At 34.7% G+C, this 25,325-nt stretch overlaps 1 protein-coding gene across 2 annotated transcripts in view; it reads left to right on the top strand.

Annotated features, from left to right (window-relative positions):
• Positions 1–5,837: 5,837 nt before the first annotated feature.
• The window catches only part of LOC143253682 (T-cell leukemia homeobox protein 3-like), a 47,810-nt gene continuing 28,322 nt past the window's right edge, over positions 5,838–25,325 (top strand). The window contains exons 1-2 of one of the 2 annotated variants that reach the window (XM_076507930.1): positions 5,838–6,746; positions 15,838–16,069. In XM_076507930.1, coding sequence (XP_076364045.1) covers positions 6,275–6,746; positions 15,838–16,069 — 704 coding nt within the window. In that variant the 5' untranslated portion in view covers positions 5,838–6,274. The remainder of the gene's footprint in view (positions 6,747–15,837; positions 16,070–25,325) is intronic. The other variant, XM_076507931.1, reaches the window with a different exon arrangement.

Genomic DNA, 25,325 nt, shown 5'->3' with positions numbered 1-25,325 from the left:
AAGGAGGAAATATGGTCCCTAAAGGAGATGTACTGGTGCATGAAACATAATAGTCAAGAAACACTTGTATAACAGACAAATATATAGATAGGTGGACCTATTTCTTGAGATGACGTAGCATTATACACATTATATAATATAAAATTTATTGATACAAAAAAATTGCTAAAACATTCACGAACGACAACTCTTTTAAATTTTATACCAATATATTTGCTTCCAAGTCATGTGTTGGGAAACAGTAAAGCAGCTGTGTGTAGAACAAGTAATTTAGCGTGTCGTGCTTTAAAACTTATATTATACAACTTATATTTTAATGCAAGTTTGCAAAATAGTGTATCACACTCTTTGCTTGTACTTTACCTATACCAACAAGCTGAACAAAGCTTTCATTTCTGCTCCTTGGTAGCCAATGATGAGTCTGTAAGCATTCAACGTTAAATGTCATGTTTCGATATCCGCGTCGGGCAGAGCACATATAGCCCATAATGAAAATTTGTGCTTAACAACAACAACATACATTTCTGATTAATACTGCTCCTGCGGGCGGGAGTGAAGTCCGTTTGTGGAAGTCCATTTTTCAAGTGTGTGTGTTTTAAAACAAAATATTAACAGTCATAATTGATAGACGGTAAACTTCTTTATATCAGGTCCTGCAGAAGAAAATGATGTTTAAACTAACTTATTTTAACTGGTTTCAAAAACACCTTTTTAACACGCATTTCTTTGCTCGCTAGAATAACCGCTAGAGGTGGGTAGCTCCGCCTCTCTTCGAGAAGGTTGTTTCCCAGAGCTGTACAAGAACGATTAGGTAAAAAATAAAATAATTGGGAGGGAGGAGTCTGATCAAAGCTTCTTCTACCATTTGCTACCATTTTAATAAAAACACTTCCCTTTCATTCTTCACGCTCCTAGTTTGTCTTATAACAAACATTGAACCGATTCTTTGAAGCCTCTTGATAGTTATTTGCCTCCCCACCCCAAATTTCCAAATTACAGTTACACCGCTGAAAATGTGTGTAATGTTCTTACTGTTAATTTTATCTAAGCAACAATTATGGGCATTCTATTAATAACTATGTGAGGTTGTGTCTTATATTTGTATTGTATAAAGTGTTCTGATATCTCTATTGAAAGTAAATTATTATTTTGTTTATATGAGAGTCGGAGTTTTTAATTTCAGAATAGCATGAATTAGAATAATTATGATATTCAATAGACGGATGAGTTACGTGTTTTCGTTTTTGCTACATCAAGAACTTCTTTCTATATACCTACTCATATCATCACTGTATTAAAGATTAGCACCAAAAAAACACGAGATTTTAAAGAGCATAAAAAGAATAAAATAAAAAAAACTTTCTATTACGTTTTGTAAAAATGTTTAACCACGCCTAATCATGTTGCGTAAACACAGATTTTATTGGTAAAGTATATTCGCTCTTCTAGAAAATTCTTTAATGTTTTCACTTCAAGTAAACTTCAAAATTTTACTATGCTAATATTTTGTCCAATTAATAGTTTATACTATCTCTTGAATATCAAACTTTACAGTGTTATATTCACGTGCTTTTACATGAGTCTGACTGCAGTCGTTTAAATTTACGAAGCAGCAAAAATATATAAGCTCTTGATAGATTAAAGGTTTCACTTAACATCTGAAAAATATTTGTTTACGTTAATGCATTTTTAATAAAAAAATCTTGAAAATTAGGTATATTATAACCTAATTGTCGGTACTATTACAAGTTTAAATTGTCTCAGCTTGAGCAGACCTCACACAAGAACTGACAGCAAACTAGCTTCTGCAGATCTCACACAAGAACTGACAGCAGACTAGCTTCTGCAGATCTCACACAACAACTGACAGCAGACTAGCATTTGCAGATCTCACACAAGAACTGACAGCAAACTAGCTTCTGCAGGCCTCACACAACAACTGATAGCAGACTAGCTTCTGCAGACCTCACACAACAACTGACATCAGACCTCGCACAAGAAGTGACACCAGATTAACTAAAACAAAACTATTCATCTTTAGCCTTTATCATATACTTTCTTTAAGCACATTTTCTCTACTGAAGCTTACAAGAATGCAAAGCTTTAAACTATAATTATTATGCTTATTTATCTTAGTAATTATTGACATTGTAATCTTTGACAAAAATCAATAATTACCAGCACTGTTACCAAAATTATCCTAACCATTAAACATTATTCGAAATAATAAGTTGAGGTAAACATGAAATACTAAAAAAACGTAAATTAAAACTGAGTTCTGTGACTAAAAATATCTCATTACTTTGTATTAGTAAAAAATTCACATCATAAATTAATAAACACGTTTGTGTGTCTCAAATCTCATTACTTCCTATTAATAATAACAACATAAATTAAGAAACACATTTTTGTGTCTCATACATCACTATATTCTATTAATATAAAACAACTTTTTCCTGATCTTCGCTGCCACAAATATAGAACATGAGGAAGTACAGGTAGAAAAAACTTTATTAAAGTTCCAAATATTTTGCATCACGACGTTTTTATACAGAGCTTACAGTAAGTTAACCTTTAAACATTTTATCACCTTGAGATTATAATGTAACATTTAATTATGAGAAGTAATACACACACATATATATATATATTTATAATGTTATAAATATAAAAATATATGTAAGTATAAATTCACTCATTTTCTAATCATGAAATCTCATATTTTTCATTCCTTATGAGAGAAATTACAGACATTGTTTAATAGTGTAATACAAACTGCCGTCAGGGTACTGACATGTTGCTGTTTCTATTTAAAACTTTACCACTAGTGTCGCTCTTTCTAAAATTAACACATGACTTTCGGTATAACGAATAAACACACTTCTGAAACAAGTTTTAAATACTTCTCTGTTAGTGTTGTATGTTTTGTTTTACATAATATCATTACAGTTGGAAATAAAGTTTATTATTATTGTTTCTACAGTGTTCCACAACAAGTTCACATAAATTATGTAGTTTAGCTTTTGGCTTCGATCATAACCTAGGCGTTTGAATATGATTAATTAACTTTGATAATGTATCTCTTATTTGGAGCTTAGGAACAGTTTAGGAACAAAGCATGCTTAGAGATGTCACGTTATGCAAGAAGACGCAGACAGTTGTACCAAACCAACTAACCAAGTTGTCACACGTTGTGTTTAAAGATGTAATTAGAGACATCAAGAATTATACGTATCATCACAAGTAGGAAATAATTAAACTTCCTGAAATGAATATTTTTGCCCTTAAACAAAACATTTTTATGAACCTATTCGATGAACCAGTTACTTCAATGTGTTGCTTTTTGGTAAAATTTGTTCCGTTAGAGGGTGAATGAATGAATATACAGAGAAAAACATTAACTCAACACTTTAGGAATTTTGTGCTGAATTCGTTCCTTGTCACAAGCGTTGTCAAGTAACAAACACTGCGTTAAGAGGCACATTGAGAGAAATTATAAAATTACGTGACGTATCCACACAGATTCTCAAATACAGCATTCAAAGAAACGTGTAATGACGCTAGAGAGCTGTACGACTTGTGCAAAGGTTGTCAAAATACTTCCTTACAAGACGTATTCACAGATATTACATAGTTACGTGAAAAGTAATGAAACGATTCCTGCTTTGTTTGTCCTGTACAAACGTTACTTTGTTTACCTGCTCTAGCTCTTTCTCAGACAAACAAATACTCAGTTCTAGTAGACAAACAAATACTCAGTTCTAGTAGCCATTGTTACTTCGTTAGAAAATAAGAAAATGAAACAAAGGTTTTGAAAATCTCAATATGTATTAATATATGGTCCCTCAAATGGACAACAGTAAATCTACGAACGTACGACATTAAGATCCGGGTTTCGATTCCCCTGATAGACATTGCAAATATGTCTATGTGACTTTCCTCTTAATGAAGCAAAAACAAATAAATTATTCATATATGTTTTCATTAAGCCCTGCTTCTTACTGGATTTGCTCTGCTATCATTAATCTAAATCGATTTAACTTCTACGAAGAAATTAGCAAACATATATTGAAATAATCGTTATCTCATTACAATATTTAACATTACGTTTAACAATATTATCATATTGTTAAAAACAAACAAACTTGGAATGATATGATATATTTTTACTCTTTTCTAACTGTAAAACTAACTAACTACATGAATTTTCTTATGATACAAAGTTTGTTTTCTATACATTTTGTTCCATAGTGGTGAGCGGTACGTTTATGGATTTATAAGGCCAAAATCTGTGGCCTAAATATCGTGTTGAACAAAGCGTAAGTAATCCATTGTTTAGCTTTGCCCAAGAAAACTGCTCACAACAATGACAGGCAAGTAATACTATTCGAAAATTACTATTTCTTGGTCAGGTGGTCGGATAAAGATATTAACTTCCACGTGGTTAGGGCGCTTGATTCGCAATCAAGGGGGGAGAGTTCGAATCTTTGTTTCCCGTCCCACCAAACGTGCTCGTTCTTTCAGCCGTTGAAGTTTCTGGACCCTTTGAATAAAAGAAAAAGGAAATTATAAGTTTACAGTCACTTGAAGTGAAATCAGTTACTGGTTGCTTACATGTTTTGTATCCACAAATTAGTGGTTGGTTGTCCTGGGCCCGGCATGGCCAGGTTGTTAGGGTGCTGGAATCGTAATCTGAGGGTCGCGGGCTCGAATCGACGTCGCATCAAACATGCTCGCCCTTTCAACCGTAGAAACGTTATAATGTTAGGTCAATCCCAGTATTCGTTGGTAAAAAGAGTAGTTCAAGAGTTGGCGGTGGGTGGTGAGGACTAGCTGCCTTTCTTCTAGTCTTACACTGCTAAATTAGGGACGACTAGCGCAGGTAGCCCTCGTGTAGCTTTGGGTAAAATTAAAAAAAACAAATGAACAAACTTAGTTGTCTACTCATTTCGCTAAATACCATCATTTTAGTGGATTATATAATTTGAATAAGATAGTTAAGTTAACAAGTTTAAGGAAAACCCACATTGGGATATTTGCTATCGCCATCTTGGAGAATCGAACTTTGGATCTTGGTGTTGTAAGTTTGTAAACTTACTGTTAACTCACTGCGTTATGGCAATAACAAAATGGGTTTCTCGTATGCTGTCACTGTTATCCATATATGCTGTTGGCTATCTCTTATATATCTTATTTCAATAAACTGCTAGATTTTCTTTCTTCCACATTAGGTTCATTTTAGTATTTTAATATTTCGTTTTCATTCACGTTTAGACTTACTACGGAGAGAATGCAAAACACTATTAAACTAACCAAATGACTGATCAAAACATGAATCCAACAGATTCAACAGAAACACATAAAGTCCAGTATGATGTTGTAGAAAATTCATCTTGTTAATTTTCTGAAAAGAAGATCAGTCATTCTACCTGTTAGAGGCGGATGTGACGTCAGGACACAGTAGGAAATGAACTTGCTGTCTGATTTTGTCAAGATATCCTCTCTGATGAGGCAGTGGCTAACTCCTGTTGTTCACGTTGACAGACGTCTTTATTTAATAATGTCATGGACCAAAGTATGAACAAGGTGAGAACGTAAACCCGCCATGAATGAATCACAAATTAATGAAAACAAAACACTTCTTTCAGGCTTCGTAATCACCTGAGAAGGGGCGTACCGAGCCGAGCTAATTGTACAGTGATGCCGCCAGACACTAGAGTTAGCGTTGCGGGTAACTCGGCCAATTGGAAGCGAGGCAAACCTCCCTTTAACTAGTCCGACAGCCCCCTGTCGGCAAAGAATATCAGCTTAAGCTCGTTTGTTTTAGTCAACATCTCCTGCTAGCGTCTGGTGGTAGGAGGTACTCTAGCTAAGTGGGGTTTGTCGTTCGTGCGTTAGTCCTCCCTTACTCTTCGCAAGGATGAAGCGAGGAGAGAAAAAAAAAAACTGTTCACATTCTAACGTAGTACTCGAAGCCCACTTTACGCTGTCTAGAACAGCCTCCTGGTCGGGTCTCTGATGAAACTCTCGATAGAACTGAGTCGGCAACTCACCGGTCGAGTCGTAAACCGTGCGAGTTAACTCAACGTGAAATCAAAAGAATTATCAGTTTCTTAAACCACGTGTTCGACAGAAACATCCGTTAGCTATAATAGTGTGTGATTTAGATTATTAGTTTTTACGGAAGGTGAATTTTCAAATGTTTATTCACTGTGTTGGGAACTAGTAAAACGCTTTGACAGTTAGATTTTTCGTTGTTTTACTAAACGTAAAGATGGACAAGCTGCAGGTTTCGGACGACGGTGCTACAAGATCAGCACCGGACGTCAGTTTGAGTTCTCCCGCCGATTCACCCATTGAACCATCGGTGTCGCCTCCAGACTGTAACGCGGTAACCAAACCGAAGCTATCTTTCAGCATCAGTCGCTTGTTAGGAGATAATGAGGAAGATAAACTGCCTTCGTCAGACTTGCAGCTTGGTTGCATGCAGTGTGATAACGGGCATATGTCATACTATGACAGTGAAAGCAACATTAATGTTGCATGTAACACAACGCTGTTGCCTTCCCAAATACACAAATTTAGAAGCCCTATGGCACATCGTTTCGTGCCAGGCTATGAGACTTTTACGATGACCGGTGCAGGGTCTGTTATTCGAGTGCCAGCGCACCGACCAGCGCCTTTACCGTTCGGATCGTTTCCCTGGATTGGTACCCCGCAAGCTGTTGTGAAGGATCGTATGCAAGGTAGGATTTAAAGTGGTTTCATGAGTGTCCAAAGAAAGTATTGTAAAAATTAAAACGATGTCGCCACGATCCTAGCTATGGCTCATGTAGGCAATCGGAGGTCTGATAAAAACAAACCTTTATCAGAAGACACTGCGAAAAAAAACAAACAACACACACCAGTTGTTCAAGGTCTTTTTCTCACCTTGATAGAGGACAGAAATATCATTAAAAGGACATCAAGATAATTTTTTTCCATACTTGAGTAAAGCTGGCTTAAGTTATGTTTTGGTGGCAATCTGCGCTAGAAATCCCCTTAGGTGTTAAAATCACTTCTAAGTCTGACAGCTGTGAGAAAAAGTCAAGCTACTATTTATTGGTGTAACTAATGATTTCATCTACTTTTAAAGTGTAGGGTAAGTCACGTTTGTGAAGCACTCATGAGTACGGGCTGTACGGGCTCTATCTGAAGTGGAATTAACTGTTATTTGAATAACTTTCACCCCTCGTATTGAGATACGAGCCAAATTTAACAAGATTCTATAATTTCAAGATCAAAATAGCTTTAAATTTTGCATAATAATTTGAAATGTTTTAACCACTTAAATTAATGCGTGAAGTAGTTCAGAAAACAGGATGTTTTATAACGATAACCTATAATGTCTAGAATGGGAATTTACGTCATGAGATATTTGACCATCACAGCTTATAATGTTCAAGGTCTGCTACATTTAATGGAGATATTTTACATCGTTATCCTATAATGCTCAAGGTATGATTTACTTATGGGGGATATTTTATCAGTGGCATTCTACAATGTCCAGATTATGATTCACTTAGCAAAGCTATTTTACAATGATATCCTATAACGTCCAGAGACTAAGAAAGAGATACTAGATTGAAACTGTAACTGAGATATACAAGACACTACGTTAATATTTTTAATGTCAAATAAAAATATTGTCCTTATCTATAGTATTAGCAGTTCCTTTAGTTGTGATTCATGCTGTGATTGGAACTTGTGTTCGACTCTGAGTAAAATTACATTTCACAGTCTTCTGATCCAAGTAATGATGGATCTAATACACTTCGTTTTTGTTTCCTGAAAATGAAACCATATCTTGTTTAGATATCAAATTATTTTATACCAATAATAGCAATGTGTACTTCTGTACGATATAAGATGTTCAGGTTGAGCTGTTGATACTAGTCCTTACATCTTGTTTTTGCGATCATACCTTGCTGTATAACACCGATATAACACCCAAATTGTAAGGTGTCGTATTTTAAGTGACAAGCTTGGCCAATGATGCATATCTCTTACCACGTGCGTAACTATCTGTATCCTCGCATGGTTGTGGACTTTTATTATGAAGTTCTGTTTCATAGACACGTTAGGTTTACCGACAATAAGGTTATGAGCTAAACCATCTGATGAGAACATGTAAATTAGGTACAATAGTTATATAAATTCTATTTATGTTTCAATTATTACTTGATTGAAATTACCACTCTTCTGCTAAGTTTCATTAGATCCAGTTTTCACATACAAAATCCACTGTTATTTCTTATAAGATGTCTTTATATATAAACTAACGCGCATTCCTTCTCAATATGTAACTTAAGCCTAACTTTTAAAGAACTGAGACGGCTAATAAACTGAGACAAATAAGTGCTGATATGGAAACAAAACATACACAAAAAAATGCCCTTTGGATATAAGTATCCACATAATGAATTATCGTCTTTCAATCATTATTAGCTTCATGCACTATGTTTCTATTTACAATTTATTTTAAACTGTACCTTAAGCCTTTCCTACCAAATATTGGTACTTTAACAACATTTCATACATAAGCCAAATTAGTTAAGTATTGTTCTTCTGAGAAAAACAAATTACGCAGTTAAAGTGAAACAATCACAAATGTTTTCCACCTGGTTATCTCAACCTGAGACTTTGAATATCGCTTAATTTGTTTCCGTATTACATTGGTCTGGGCTCAAGATGTTCATTTATAAAGTTTTTCTAGAATACTGTGATACTCTATTCCTTATGGAACATATAGCTAGGCATCTAGAACATTTAAATACGTCAGCTAGTTTATGAACTTATTTACGTTTTATATCTGTATACACACAAGATGCTTATCAAAATAAATCAATTTCAACTCAGAAACTATATGTGCATTTTCTGTGTATTCAGTACGAAAACTTATGAACTGCTAAGATTTGAAAAACTGATTGGATATCAGTTGGTCATGTGTTTCTTATGACGTATTTTTATTCAAATGGGAGGTAGAATTAAAGTCGGTTTTAACAAGATTGGTTAACCATACTTGGCTACAGTCGTATTTAACGATTTAATTCTTGTCTGCGTTCACAAGATTTGGAAAATATGTTATTGTAATACTTGCTGTGGAAGAAACACAAACAATATATTAATTTCAAATTCACAAGAACGTAAGAACTTTTTCCAACAAAATCAGCTAAAATGCACATTATAGTTTGAAACATTCACACCCTGTGCGGAAAGGTTTTAGATCACACTTTTATATATATATATATATCGATGAAATTCATGGTTCGATCCCTGATGAGAACAACATAGATAGGCTATTGTGCAGTTTGCTGTTAAAATCAGTTCTCTTGATGTGTTATTATTAAATAAGCATGAATAGAGCGATCAATATTGAGATTATACAAGTGACAGAGACTAAAATTTATCTAAACTGTCGAACACGATAACCATTGATAGTTTGGTTTATTCTGTGAGAAATAAACATAAAATCAGAAGATCAGAAAACAATGGTTTAAATAAAGTAAGAAAACGAATCAGTTTATCAACATAGGGACTGGAGCGAAGCCAATAAAATATTACTCATTTGGGAAACACTTGGGTTGTTTCATTGTTCTTTCACAACATTTTTTGGGACTGAAGACCGTTACACAATGCTGGAGATACGGGTGTTGGGAATGTTTTTATTTCTACAGTCACTTCAGTGGGCTTGCAGCTGTTGAGTTAGCCTGGATAGAACATTACAACATTAAACGCAATAGATGTTTAACGATAACAGATATTTTATGAATCCTAGCTGACAGTAGGCGGTTAGGAAGGGAAAATTGTGTAAAGGACGATGTTAGGTAATGTTTTCATTGTTTATTTTGTTATTAAATCATAATTAATAAAACCGTTAGATGCTAATTGAACACCGTGTGTTAACTCATTCAATGGATTAAGTACTCATGTCTTTAAATTCAAAACTCCAAGCTTATTAAAAAGTGGAAATATTTACTATTTCAGGTTCCTTTCTATCTCCTCTTATCTGGTAAAAACCCTAAAACAAAATAAGTCTTGCAGCGTTGGACTGTTTTGTTTCCAATTTTAAAAAAATTGCGGGATTCGAGCCAGCCAATGTTTGGTGGTGGATTCTAACACCCATAACGGATCATCTTTATAGTAATACTTCCTGAACCTTCTCTTGGTGGACATTTTAAAGCAACCTTTTGGGCTTTATGTACCTAAAATTCTTCTTCAGACGAGGAATGGCTATGCATCTAAATCTTCTGAAAACTAAGAGAAGCAGCAAATGATTCCCATAAACAAAATAATATATTTATCGAATACTTTGCTTAAATCTATTTTAAAGACTTTATACACAATTCTTATTTTTGTCTTGTTATTCTTCCTTGATTTCAACTTGTTTGTACTTTTTATAACTAAACTAAATGAAGTATCTTTGTTTTAGCGTTGGGCATATTCACTTGACCTATCCAGACAGTTCTAAAATCAGAAAAATTGACCAACTTACGTAAATAACGTATATTACATGGTCCAACTGGGGCTACATTTACAAACCGAAATTTTCCAAAAGACATATTTCCACTGTATATCCCTACAATTGGATTGACAGACTCAAGGTGAGGTAAGCTAGCCAGTACACCAGTATTTGTGCTACTGTAATAGTTGGACTAAATCGACGAGCTTCTAACGTAACCACGATTTCAATGTGAGAAGCTCGTGTTATGGCAACAGGTTATGGTTTACAGCTCGGTAGGCTAACCTCTAGACTGCATCCAACTTATTACTTTGAGAATTATACTTTAAAACTGTGGTAACAGTCTGATAATAAAGGTTGACCCACAGTGGCACAGTGGTATGCCTGTGGACTTTTACTGCTAGAAACCGAGTTTCGATACCCGTGGTTAGCAAAGAACAGTTAACTCTTTGTGTAGCTCTGTGCTTAATAACAGACAACTGAATATCAGATTTCCAGAAACTCGCACTACTTGTCCTCGTGCATCCCAGTGTCCCGTTGCTGTTTCTCACACTACCATTGGGTTGTCTATTTCATATGTTTTTACAAACGATTAAAGAAAGTTTTTAATTACTAATGCAACCCAACATGTACTCTGGAGAACTTCGTGTACAATGTAACCTGATGACTTAAAATATTAAACAAGAAACACGTACATCTTAAAACCAAGTCTCAGAACGACAGATGTAGAGAGCTGCAGTCTGTACAAAAAATACTGAATATTTGGATAGTCACGTCGATCCAAGTTTGACACTGTGTACAGACAAAATGACTACAAAATTATCAACCTTCATAAGTGAAGTTTGTGCTATGATTATATATATATAAATTTGACCCTCGTGTAACTTTGTGCGAAATTCAAAACAACTGATCTGAGTTTTATTTGTAACAAAATAAACGCTTCAAGTCTTTTATACGTTACAATAATATTAATATTACTTACGGCTCTACTCATAGCACAAAGTACAGGATGGAAGCAGTCAGTCTCGTACGCTGTAATATTAACTTTTAACCCTAGTGATGACTAGTAACATTTATGTAGTTTGTATCTTCAATCAAAATAATAAAACAGTCATCAATATACTTTAGTTAATGCGATATCAGACACGAACTAACGACTTTATTCGTTAATCAAAAAAAGGAATACACCTTTTCTCCCAATAAGTTCATTATTGAAGCGAGCATATATAAATGCTACTTTTGTACTTATCTTAAAGCTCCGAAAGTGCTACTAACCAATCATAACACAGGATATAATTTTTTAAAAGTCACAAGCATATATTTATTCTACAGTTATCCAAGTGATGAAACGACAAAACCCCAAACCTTCTCCATATACTTTATTTGTTTTTTTAATTTCGCGGAAAACTACACGTGGGCTATCTGCGTTAGCCGTCCCTAATTTAGCAGTGTAGGACTAGCGGAAAGGCAGCTAGTCATCACCACCCACCGCCAACATTTGGGTACTCTTTTACCATCAAATAGTGTAATTAACCGTCACATTACAACTCTCTCACGGCTAAAAGGGCGAGTACGTTTGGTGTGAGGGGGATTCGACACCGCCACCTTCAGATTACCAGTCGAGCGGTGTAATCACCTGGCCATGCCGGACCTCCGTATACTTTAACTGTCGTAGATTTCTTAGAGTTATTTATCAATAACTTATGTTTGTTCTTAAGCATTATCTGTGCTGTACCCATAAAGGGTATCTAAACCAATTTTTATCGTTATAAGCGTTAAAACTTACCACTGAGACATTTGGGTGGGGTAGTAACTTCTGATCCAAATGAGCTATGTACGTTGATGAACAATGGTAATTAACCCAATAATTAATATATCTAAATGAATATACCGTTCAGACTAGAGGACAGGTATATCAATAAATAAGATGATAAGTCTTCATTCATTAATTAGTTGGACACCTTTATCTTTATTAAGAATGCTTCTTATAATCACTTGCTTTGATTCTCTAATGGTTTACGTTTTTTGGGCACTTAGGAGCACGAGAGATTTTAATCACATGACATTAGAATAGTTTTTTCTTCGTTAAATGATCCTGTTAATCATTAACTACACGAACAGAAATAGGAAGCGCTCGAATTATGCCATTTCAGTGCAATGGATACACGTTTTCTGGAAATAACACATCAGGTCAATATCTATAACTCATAATTCTATGTTTTTATATTTTATAATCACAAGTTGTACTGCTACCAACTAATTCGATACATTTTAACGGTATAAATGTGTGTAATATCTGATGACATTTTCCCTTGACCTTCTTGGTACTAGCAGTATGAACCAACAGGAAGCAACTGTTACAAGTTATCATTAAATGATATATTTATTGACTGATTATGAATTTTAAATATAATATAATTGTTGTTACTTTTCACGATAAATTCAGGACACAGCATACGAACGTTGATATAATAAAATAACAACTTTCAAATAAATAAGCGTTGGTAACCTAAAATAATAACTTTCAGATGTTGAAATTCCAGCAGCGACCTTAGCCTCAAACGTTATAAAGTTTGCCATGTTTTCAGAAGATAATTTTAGGTCTGATTTGATGGTTAGGTTTCTCGACTCACAAGTGTTGGGCGCGTGTTAAAATCCACACACTTTATTCTGCAATGAGCTAAGGTCACTGACGAGAGTAATATCTTCAAAGCTAAGTAAGTCCTCAGTTCAACAGAAACTTCGTTGTGTTTCCGGGTAAGATAACGCAAGAACTTTGAATCTAAATGTTGATTTTATTTGTTGATTTCGCTCAAAATTACTAAATTAGTCCCTAATTTAGAATTGACAGGCTGAGGGAAGGCATCCAGTCAACACTATCAACAGCCATATTTTAAATTATTATAATTTTCTAGTGGCATTAACTGTCACAATATAAAGCCCTCACAGCTAAAAGAGCGAAGATGGTCAGTGATTGGAAGACTTAATTTTAAATATTTTACGCCTTCCCTCCCAATGGCACAGCGGTATATCTGCGAACTCACCCCTTTAAACCCCGGTTTTTGATACCCGTGGTGGGCAAAGCACAGATAGCCCATTGTGTAGCTTTGTGCTTAATTCTCAACAAACAAACAAACGTTTTACATCTTAATTCATGTATGCTTAACAATTAGATCATTCTTCAGAAATTTTAGTCCAAGATAATTGTAGTCGATAGGCTTAACATGAAAAATGTTTAAATTTCAGATCAGATTATCTTGATATGTTTTAAGTCGAAAGCCTTGTTAGCTAATGGACACGTGCGAAAAATTTCAGACCTGAAATCATGTTAGTTGATGAGTGTAGTGTGAAAGACGGTTAAAAATCATGTTAGTTAATGATTTTTGTGTGAAAAGACAATCAGAAATCATGTTAGTATAAACGACTTTAGATATAAAATCACGTTAGTTGATGGGGTTTATGCCCATAAACAAATATTATACTAATATTAGTTTGCAATTTTGAGAACTGGTAAATCTGATAAGCTTCTTAAACTTGGTTTCCCACATAACCTTATAAACTTAGATTGAAATGGTACTTGATGGATGTTTCTGAGAATAATCCAATTATCTAGAGACTATACGAGAGTTTTCAAGCGTGACTTATAACACAGGTCTTGGTAGGTTGATATATATATTTGTTCAAGTCTCTCTGTAAGGTTATGGACGTGTAAAAGCAACCTCAAGGGAAGCCTATATTCTATGAAACCAGCTTTACTGCACGGCGGGAAATAATTCACAATATTATTCTAAACAAGTGCACTTGAGAGTGCGCATATCTGAGATACTGAAATCAAAGCTGTTTTTTATTATAATTTAAAAATAATACGAAAAACTTTCCACGCATAATAAGCAGTGGAAGGCTGTTTAGAGCACAACAAAATCCAATGTCGTATTTATATTTCATTACAATGTAGGCACACAAAAACCGTAACCTGTGTCCGGAGTTCAATTATTTAATCTTTATTTAATGTCCCGCTGAAATTAAAAAGCTTTTTGGGTCTTAGACCGTGTACACATTAGTTTAATTAACGGTGTCTTACCTTTATTGTTGGTGAACTAGAACCAAGTGTTGAAATGCTACGTCACTGATGACTTTATCATAGTAGTTGGCAGTTTTTCTACTTCTTTGTCCATCGTCATATCTATTTGTTTCTAGGTGTGTTTAAGGTCTCAAATATTTTTCTATTGATGATACCCTTCAGTTTGTTTGTTTGTTTTTGAATTTCGCGCAAAGTTACTCGAGGGCTATCTGCGCTAGCCGTCCCTAATTTAGCAGTGTAAGACTAGAAGGAAGGCAGCTAGTCATCACCACCCACCGCCAACTCTTGGGCTACTCTTTTACCAACGAATAGTGGGATTGACCGTCACATTATAACGCCCCACGGCTGAAAGGGCGAGCATGTTTGGTGTGACAGAGATTCGAACCCGCGACCCTCGGATTACGAGTCGAACGCCTTAACACAGTTGGCCATGCCAGGCCGATGCCCTTCAATGGCACAGCAAAAAATCTGAAGGCTTATAACGCGGGAAACTTCGTTTCAATACCTGTGGTGAGTCAGCACAGATAGCCCATTGTGTAGCTTTGTGCTTAACTATAAACAAATATTTATGTCATTAACTTTCACAGCTTCTGCACTGCTTTATCTGTCATCACAACCAGTCTTTTATGGTTCTAGATCAATTATTCCGTAAAGACTTCAAATCAAATCAAATTCGTGGCAGGTATTCCGATTTAACACTCCAAAAGAAACGCAAAGCAATCGAGGGCGCTCAGAAGGGACCTTCTCTTCGCCCTACTCATGAAGTTAAATTCTGCAGGGCTGGTGATCAAGAGCTAAACCGAAAGAATTTTACATTTACTAGATTATACTACAGGCTGGTGACAAAGGTCCGTTAGTGGTCTGTGAGAGATTAAATATTGACCCTCTAAAAAACACACACAAAAGGCTCAGAATTTGCTGTGGAGGAAAAACTTAATCACTCATCTCATGATTATAAGACCGAAAACGAACGCCTTCTACCGAGTGTTTTTAATTTTATTTAACGAAAACCGTATGTTGTTTCCTTCGCATAAGTGTTTTTTACGATTACTTATGATTGCTCATATTCAAGGAATTGCAATGAAATATTTTTAGTCGGATCAATTTCAGTAAACGGCAAAAACTAGTTTTAGGTATTTAATGACAGACATGTGATTTAAATGTATCGCTAGAACACTTTCTATATATATTTTTGAATAACACGGCTGAAAAAAAGCATTTAACTCATACATAATACCTTTCTCCCTTGCTCTAGCTCTTCCACCCGTGACCCCCAGAAGAATAGGTCATCCTTACCAGAATAGGACGCCACCAAAAAGAAAGAAACCTAGGACGTCTTTTACCAGGATGCAGATCTGTGAATTGGAAAAACGTTTTCACAAACAGAAGTACCTCGCCTCAGCAGAAAGGGCAGCCCTGGCCAAACAGTTGAAGATGACGGATGCTCAGGTGAAAACGTGGTTTCAGAATAGACGAACGAAGTGGAGGTAACGTGATAAAAACATGCCTTATTTGTGTACAATTGTAATATAGTGAAATATTGTATACGGTATCTTTGTGAAACGTAACGTAATGTCCATTGGGAATATAACTACAATACTTGAAATACGTATATTATGCAGAGCTAGTCAAACAAACTCTTTAATGTTAGGAAAATATTTACGTTAAGTTTATTTTCTTATAACAAAGCCACATCGGGTTATCTGCTGAGTCCACCGAGGGGATTTTAGCATTATAAATCCAGAGACTTACCGCTGGACTAGCGGGGGGCGTTTAACGTTAAGTAACAATACCAGTTTTTCTATTGATTATAAAATAATGATTCAATAAGAAAATCGTAGTTTGTTGTTTTTTTCCTTTTCCTTATATAAATAAATATTTTAAAACCACAACATACATGGCCAAGATCTTTTAGCATTATCAAGAAACAACAACAAAAAACATATATTGTTGATAGTTTTATTATTGGACGTTTTCACATGTTGCTATATTTATTATTTTATTCAACCAACAAAATCCTATTTTCCATTGTTCCTCGTTTGGTGATTTACAATCAAGACTGGTAAACCTTGAATCATTGCTACTTTATAATGCGTTTTAACACTATTCACGACTGCAAGTACTAATACTACTTGAAATGCTTTGCTTATACTTAGGGTATATTTAATACCTCCCCAAAAAAAAAAGCTAAAATTACATTAAATACGGAAAGTTGTGGTTGTTTTTGAATTAAGCACAAAGCTACACAATGGACTATCTGTACTCTGCCCACCACGAGTATCGAAACTCGGATTTTAGCGTTGTAAGTCCGCATACGTACCGCTGAGCCACTTGGGGGCAAATACAGAAAGTAAATTCACAATAACTTAACATTCAACACTATTTCAAGCAGAGTGTATTCGGATGCTCTTTGGAGTGTCCTTAAAAATACGGGCTGATATTCATACATTCTATTTGTGAGATGTTCTAAGTTAATGTTCTTTAACGTACATCATTGTGGTCTATCTAACCTTCAAACTACGGACGTATTTTATGCTCTTGAATAATTTTATATTTTTATGTGTCACAACCATAAAACAAGGTAAATATAGGGGTTCCAAACAACAATTATCGAAATTGGTGACATTTGTGCTTACATGTTTCGTGTGGCTCAGGTTATTAGTGACCCTGTAACCACCACCAACAAATTAATAGATCCACTTTAGTAGTTATTCGCGGTGACGAGAAACCCACTTGAAGTAAAAACGTACTCTCAAGACGACTGGTATGGGTATTAACACTTTAGTTAAAGTAGAGTACAGAACAACGTAGGTCATCTTCAGGCTAACAAAGACAGTTCGTACCTAAACAAGTCGAAACGTTGTTCTGTACTTTATTTTAATTGAAGTTTTAATGTCCATACCAGTCGTCTTGAGCATACACTTACGTAGTTAATTTATTAATACATATTATTTGCTTAAGTTGTATGTTGTTGTTGTTGTTGTATTAAGCACAAAGCTACACAATGGGCTATCTGTGCTCTGCCCACCACGGGCAGTTGTGTGTTTAAAAATAGCAATGTTTGAATATGAAATGACTATTTAATAGCTAGCCAATTTAATTTGCTTGCATTAAGGTAATCCTTTCATCAGATCAAGTCGTGTGGTTGGTAGATAAGAGAATGGAAGTTACTAAGCGTATCATTATAGGATAGTACATTAAATATTTAAAGAGGAAACTACATTATTGGTAATAACAATATTTTGTGTTCTTAGCATCATTTACCAAATTATTAGCACTCCAGAATTGTGTGGGACACAAAACTTATTTTCTGCCAAACAGTGGATCATTGCAAATGTGGTACAAACTCAAAAAATGTTGTTTCAGAATTGCCTGTGACACAAAATCTTATTCGTTTCGTTGCTGATGGGCGCAATGTTACAAAATGAGACGTGTGAGTTCCGCCGTTGCGGTTATCGAAACATGGGATTTTTAACGTTGGAAGGCTGCAGTCCTGAGTAGGAGAGACATATCCTCATGCTAGTCAGTGTACTTCTGTAAATATTGTATATACTCCCCGAAAAAAATATCGTTGACTTTAATAAGTCGTTACCCCACATTAACAAATGTTATTGATGTTTTCAGCCATAATGAGTCGTTACCTCACATTAACAAATGTTTATGATAAAACTTTTATCTTTAAACAACTGCTTTGTATACCTTTCCACATTAATAAAACTACATATCCATACATATATATTGTCACGTTTAAATCATAGACACCTAATACAGCTATAGCTGATCTACAAGCAGGACGTTGCTACCAAGTCTGTAAAATTTACTTATTGTTTTATTCCATTTTGTTCATAGTCCAGAGGCTTGAACAAATAATTGAAGACTACTAAACTGCCCTTGGCAAACTCAACTCCACAAACTGTAGGTATTGATAAAGGACTAGCAAAAACAAACAAGCATAAACTTTATTACACTTTAGTTAACGTACCTCCCATAGAAAACATAATGTTAAAATAAAATAATACAACTCACACTAAAATGCTGCTTTACAGGTTCCGTGACCATTTGAAACAGAGCGGTTGTGATAAGTATCATATGAAATGTGGCTAATAAAGTTACATTAAGACTGAAGGTAGGACAACAGTATATTAGATGTGAAAAAAAAAAGATATTATTACTGAGAATAAGACAGTACAAAACTTGATGTGAAAAAAAGCGACATTATGGACAGCACTATACTAGAAGTAGAAAAAATTTGACATTAGAGTGGATGATAGGACAGTACTCTATTAGATGAGAACAAAATGATATTGTGACGAGGACAGTACTATATTAGATGAGAACAAAATGACATCATGACAAGGACAGTACTCTATTAGATGAGAACAAAATGACATCATGACGAGGACAGTACTATATTAGATGAGAACAAAATGACATCATGACAAGGACAGTACTCTATTAGATGAGAACAAAATGACATCATGACAAGGACAGTACTCTATTAGATGAGAAAAAAACGACATTGTGACGAGGACAGTACTATATTATACGAGAAAAAAACGACATTGTGACGAGGACAGTACTATATTAGATGAGAAAAAAACGACATTATGACGAGGACAGTAATATATTAGATGAGAAAAAACGACATTATGACGAGGACAGTACTGTATTAGATGAGAAAAAAACGACATTGTGACGAGGACAGTACTATATTATACGAGAAAAAACGACATCATGACAAGGACAGTACTCTATTAGATGAGAACAAAATGACATCATGACGAGGACAGTACTATATTAGATGAGAACAAAATGACATCATGACAAGGACAGTACTCTATTAGATGAGAACAAAATGACATCATGACAAGGACAGTACTCTATTAGATGAGAAAAAACGACATTATGACGAGGACAGTACTATATTATACGAGAAAAAAACGACATTGTGACGAGGACAGTACTATATTAGATGAGAAAAAACGACATTATGACGAGGACAGTACTATATTATACGAGAAAAAACGACATTATGACGAGGACAGTACTATATTAGAAGAGAAAAAAACGAAATTGTGACGAGGACAGTACTATATTATACGAGAAAACACGACATTGTGACGAGGACAGTACTATATTAGATGAGAAAAAAACGACATTGTGACGAGGACAGTACTATATTAGATGAGAGAAAAACGACATTATGACGAGGACAGCACTATATTAGATGAGAAAAAAACGACATTGTGACGAGGACAGTACTATATTAGATGAGAAAAAAACGACATTGTGACGAAAACAGTACTATATTATATGAGAAAAAAACGACATTGTGACGAGGACAGTACTATATTATACGAGAAAAACGACATTCTGACGAGGACAGTACTATATTAGATGAGAAAAAAACGACATTATGACGAGGACAGCACTATATTAGATGAGAAAAAAACGACATTGTGAAGAGAACAGTACTATATTAGATGAGAAAAAAACGACATTGTGACGAGGACAGTACTATATTAGATGAGAAAAAAACGACATTGTGAAGAGAACAGTACTATATTAGATGAGAAAAAAACGACATTGTGACGAGGACAGTACTATATTAGATGAGAAAAAACGACATTATGACGAGGACAGCACTATATTAGATGAGAAAAAAACGACATTGTGACGAGGACAGTACTATATTAGATGAGAAAAAAACGACATTGTGAAGAGAACAGTACTATATTAGATGAGAAAAAAACGACATTATGACGAGGATAGCACAATATTAGATGAGAAAAAAACGACATTGTGACGAGGACAGTACTATATTATTCGAGAAAAACGACATTCTGACGAGGACAGTACTATATTAGATGAGAAAAAAACGACATTGTGACGAGGACAGTACTATATTATACGAGAAAAACGACATTCTGACGAAGACAGTACTATATTAGATGAGAAAAAAACGACATTGTGATGAGAACAGTACTATTTTAGATGAGAAAAGGGGACATTATTCCGTCAGTATCCCCTTGCACAAAATGGTACGATACAGTTAGAATCTAATGAGATCATTAGGGATCTTACAACAAAAGAAAGAATGAAGACAAAGACTATCTAACTTTGTTTCTTACACTATTGTTATTTCCTTAACTGGTACCATTGACTAGTTTAAAGTAAAACAGTACTGTATGGTTAATGAATAAGTCATGACAAATCGCATAAATTAATGTCAATTATTCGGCACCAACGTTTTTAAACATGTTTGTTCGTATGACCTTTAAACACATAACGTTGTTATCAAAATATGAGCATGACCAGACAGTCATTCTTTACGTGCATTGTGCAAGTAAAGTTGTTTTTAAAAATTGTCATGAAACATTACAAAATACAACAAAAATTGTCAGTTTTCATTATGAGTTTTATTCGTATTGCTATTATTCAGCTGTGCAGAGAAAAATAATAAAAAACACATTGGCTGGTGTGCTACTGATCTGTTACTTTATTGTATTTTGTATTTTAGTATAAGAGTATTATTTATTAGTTTACAGTCAGTGAAACGTATGTCTATACAATGGGTGTTTACTTAATATTAATTTGTTCACTGTTTTTACTGTGGTATTGCATACTCTTGGTTGGCACTTATCTCTTCTGTGTAGTTATTTGCAGTTAAAAATGCCTTCGGTAAGTCTTCGAGTTTATAACGATAAAAAACGGGTTTCGATACCCGTGGTGGACATAGTACAAATAGATCACTGTGTAGTTTTGTGCTTAGCAGCAAAAAACATTAAAATGTAGTCAGGCTTTTACACTGAGTATACAACTGACAACTGTAGTTTTAAAGTAATGAATTGGATTACTTAATGGAATAGCACTTTAACAATGTGTATTTTACTGTGGTTATAGCTGTGGTTACAGAGTAATGAGCTGGTGGATAACCTAATGGAATAATACTTTAACAATGTGTATAGAACTGTAGTTGTAGCTGTGGTTGCATGAAAGTATTTCTTAGAGTGTAATCATTTTTATTCAAAGCTTCCCACGTAGATCATCGTTATTGTTACATTGAAATAATTTTTACCACATAAACGTTTTTGTTCGCAGCCTCCCGCGTTCGGTTTCCAAGTGAAACTCATTGACAGCGCTTCTCCACAGAACATGGGCGTTTTGTCAAAATCCATTGTACGTCGTTTGAGCACGTGTGAGTCTTTTCTTTTCGTAGGGTGGTAATGATAACTACTCTTTCAGAAAAACGTTCTTACAAGCCTTGGTGGAGTTTCACACTTTCATTTGTTGAAATATTTTTGCCTAGTTCACATAACTTTAGCGGAAACGAGGAAAAGGGTGTGTGTATAATAAAACGAACACTGCCCGAGCTTTAAGAGTACGTAGTCTAAAACGTTGTACTTAATCTATTCTTGAATTAGCAGTTTGTAACAAAGTTCAAAAATACCAATAAATAGTCCTACACGATTTGACATCGTTCTGACGTCAATCATGCGAACTGAACATCGTGTAAGTGGATAACATAAATACGTCAATGACTCGATCGCGTGACAGTTCTTCCCAAATCCAATCGAAGACCTCATTGCTCGGTTTCATCACCCTTCCTTCCATGGCTGAAGTTCACGCCTTCTGCTGAAAGCACGTGAACACCCTTTCACTGCTCATTATTCACATGTAGCAATTGACAACTAGACATTAAAGCAGGGAACATGACAATGCACAACTTGTCATTCTCATGGGTGGAACCCTTTCGATTCCATTTTCTCGTCTCATGTATTCACGTTAATGAAGGCGGACTAGGTAAATTTTGGGCTCTCTTCACGTTAATTAACTGTGTAAAAAAATGGAAAGAAACTAAGTAATAGGTGTTGAAAATAAAACAATCGTACTAAAGACAAAACTACCTCTCACAAAGGGCGGGCCCAGCTTAAGAAGAAAAAGTTGATATATATATATTATATGTTTTTATACGGATAGACAGGAATAATTGAACTTTGTTCATAACTTTTATTTAAGTCAGTTTCACTTTATGTGATTTTAGCTCGTTTAATCCTCACTGTATTATAGGGATAAACTTTCTTATGTACGTGTAGTCAAGGTACTGTATCAACCGTGCTGTGAGCTGGTTGTCTCGTCTTGAGAACTGGGCACATCTTTTGTGTTTGTCCAAACATCCGAAGCTACTTTCTACATGTAGTGGCGCCAAGTTGATCATGATTATAGGCTACCACAACCGAACAACTCTGTTTGCTAGTGCCAGCCGTCTTGTAGCAGATCGCCCCTATCACGAGGTTAATTCGATGAAGCCTGTGGCACTGTGGGATTGCCGCAAGACTAACTCTAAGAGTACTTTCTTATTTACTCCGAATCAGCTCAGTCATAAAAATGTTCATTTCTAAATTCGTTATCTATTAGAAGGGGTAGGCAAATATTGCAAGAACTCCCCTTTTAAATTCCGAGGCCCTTGTAATTTGTCGGCCGCCAATCTAAGATCACGTGATAAAATGGATTACAAAGCTTACTTACGTGTGTACAAACATGGACCTTAATGTTTTTCACAACGTGTTTTTATGTTTGTCTGTAGGCATTTTCATATGCATAAACCTGCGAAAATTACGAAGTTAACTGAACGACAGTGATTTTACGATATGCAACAACCATTAAATATTATATAAGGCTAACCACATGCAAAGTTAGGGTTGATTTCGAGATGTTTCTGGAAGAGTTCTTAATTAGTTACGTTTTTATTAAACTTTGGTCTTCACGTTCAAATAAAATGGTCTGGGTTACTTCGTAGTTTAGTATCAGCACGAACTCCTAAGCCTTTTTCAAACAAGAATTCACGTTACCAATGTTCAATTTTACTACACAACTTAGTATTTGTATAAAAATGCTAATTCTTTCAAATAAAGATTTAACTTACCGAAGTTCAGTTTTTAAGGTACAACTTGGTAGTTGTATGGTTGCTAATTTCTTTTAAATAAATATTTACTTTATCAAGGTTCAATTTTTTACAACACAGTTTTTATTTGGGCTGTATTACTAAGCCTTCTTCAATAAGGATTAATATAATTCAGGTGTTGTATTGTTAATAAGTAAATATTAAACGAAACAATAATTTAGATAATAATTACATAGTTTTAATCAAAACCTATCACCACACAAACCCAAAGTTATAAATTATATCTACCGACGCTCAAATCCAAGTTATGACCAAGATCTTCTAACACTAAAACTAAACTGTAACCATGATCTAGTGACGCTCTAATCAAAGTTCTAACCAAGAGATAGTAACATTAAAGCAACAGTTACAACCAAGATCAACCGACATTCAAACCGAAGTTATAACAAAGATGTACCGATACTCAAACATTGAAGCTACTTCCAAGATTTACTGACTCTCAAATTCAACTTACAACCAAGATCTACCAACACTGTAACCAAAGCTATAATCAAGATCTACTGAGACTCTAACCAAGGTTTTAACCAACATCTACCGACACTCAAGAGGGACACTTATACCGAACGTCTACCATCGTTCAAAACTGACGTATGCAATATTATCGAATGACCCAAACTAACAAAATGATAAATATTTTTTTTGCCACGCAATGTAGAGCAGGATACAACTACAACCTGCCAATCAGGTTACATCAAATGTAAAAATAGTATCATTAAAACACATGTAACATATATTTCAGTAACGGTATCTGATAACTGTTTAACGTTTCAGTTATGATCTTGATAAATTAATAAACGTGAAACGATTGAGAATATTATTCGAATATACATAAATTATCATAAATATTTTGAAAGTATATAGAAAAGGTCAACAGTTATATTGAAACTTATTAGACTGCACATGTATAATGCACGCAAGATGACTTGTAGGTAACCAAACCTTTCACCCATGACTTGGTGCAACATGACTTTTTATTTATTACGCTCCCCGCTAGTACAGCGGTATGTCTCCGGATTTACAACGCTAAAATCAGGGGTTCGATTCTCCTCGGTGGGCTGAGCGGATAGCCCGATGTGGCTTTTCTATAAGAAAAACAAACAATTTTTTTTATTCATGAGCAAAACACCTTAATGTGCAAGAAACAGATTTAACAAGTTAAAAGGCAAAATAAGATTTAAAAAAACAACAATAATAGACAGTATTGCAACTGATTTTTCTCAAAGAAAACATTTAAACCACTTAGTACTGTTACCCAAACACATGAATAGAAAGACAAACAAAATGGCTGACAATAACACCACGATTTAGAATCGCTTGTGTATCGACTAAAGACTGCAAAATTATTCGTTGTAATGTGTAAAACACTAGACAATATAACTGTTTTTGTTCATTGATTTCAGTGTTTATATATTTACTTCCTAACACAATTAATGCGCCTGTGCAATGAACCTTTTTATTATATTTAGTATAACAGTAATTTAGTTTTTGTCTGTCCTGAGACTGCGCGGGCACATAATTTTAACGGATGTAATCAAAACGCGGATGTAAATATATGAATATACTACAGCATACATTTTGTACAACAGCATAGAAAAGCTTATTAAAGTTGTAAAAAGGTCTAACGTTAGGTAATAGAATAACTAACATTATAAGTTTATTCTCTTGTATATAATTGTAAAATAACGCAAAACCACTCATAAAAACTCCAAAACATAAAATGTGAAAGTTCAAGTTTTCATATATCTTCCTGTAGACCTAACAAATCTTTATACTAAGTT

This window comes from Tachypleus tridentatus, chromosome 6 (genome assembly GCF_004210375.1).
Source record: "Tachypleus tridentatus isolate NWPU-2018 chromosome 6, ASM421037v1, whole genome shotgun sequence".
Lineage (NCBI taxonomy): Eukaryota > Metazoa > Arthropoda > Merostomata > Xiphosura > Limulidae > Tachypleus > Tachypleus tridentatus.
Note: the sequence above shows the minus strand (reverse complement) of the source record. Positions and strands in the feature narration are given on the sequence as shown.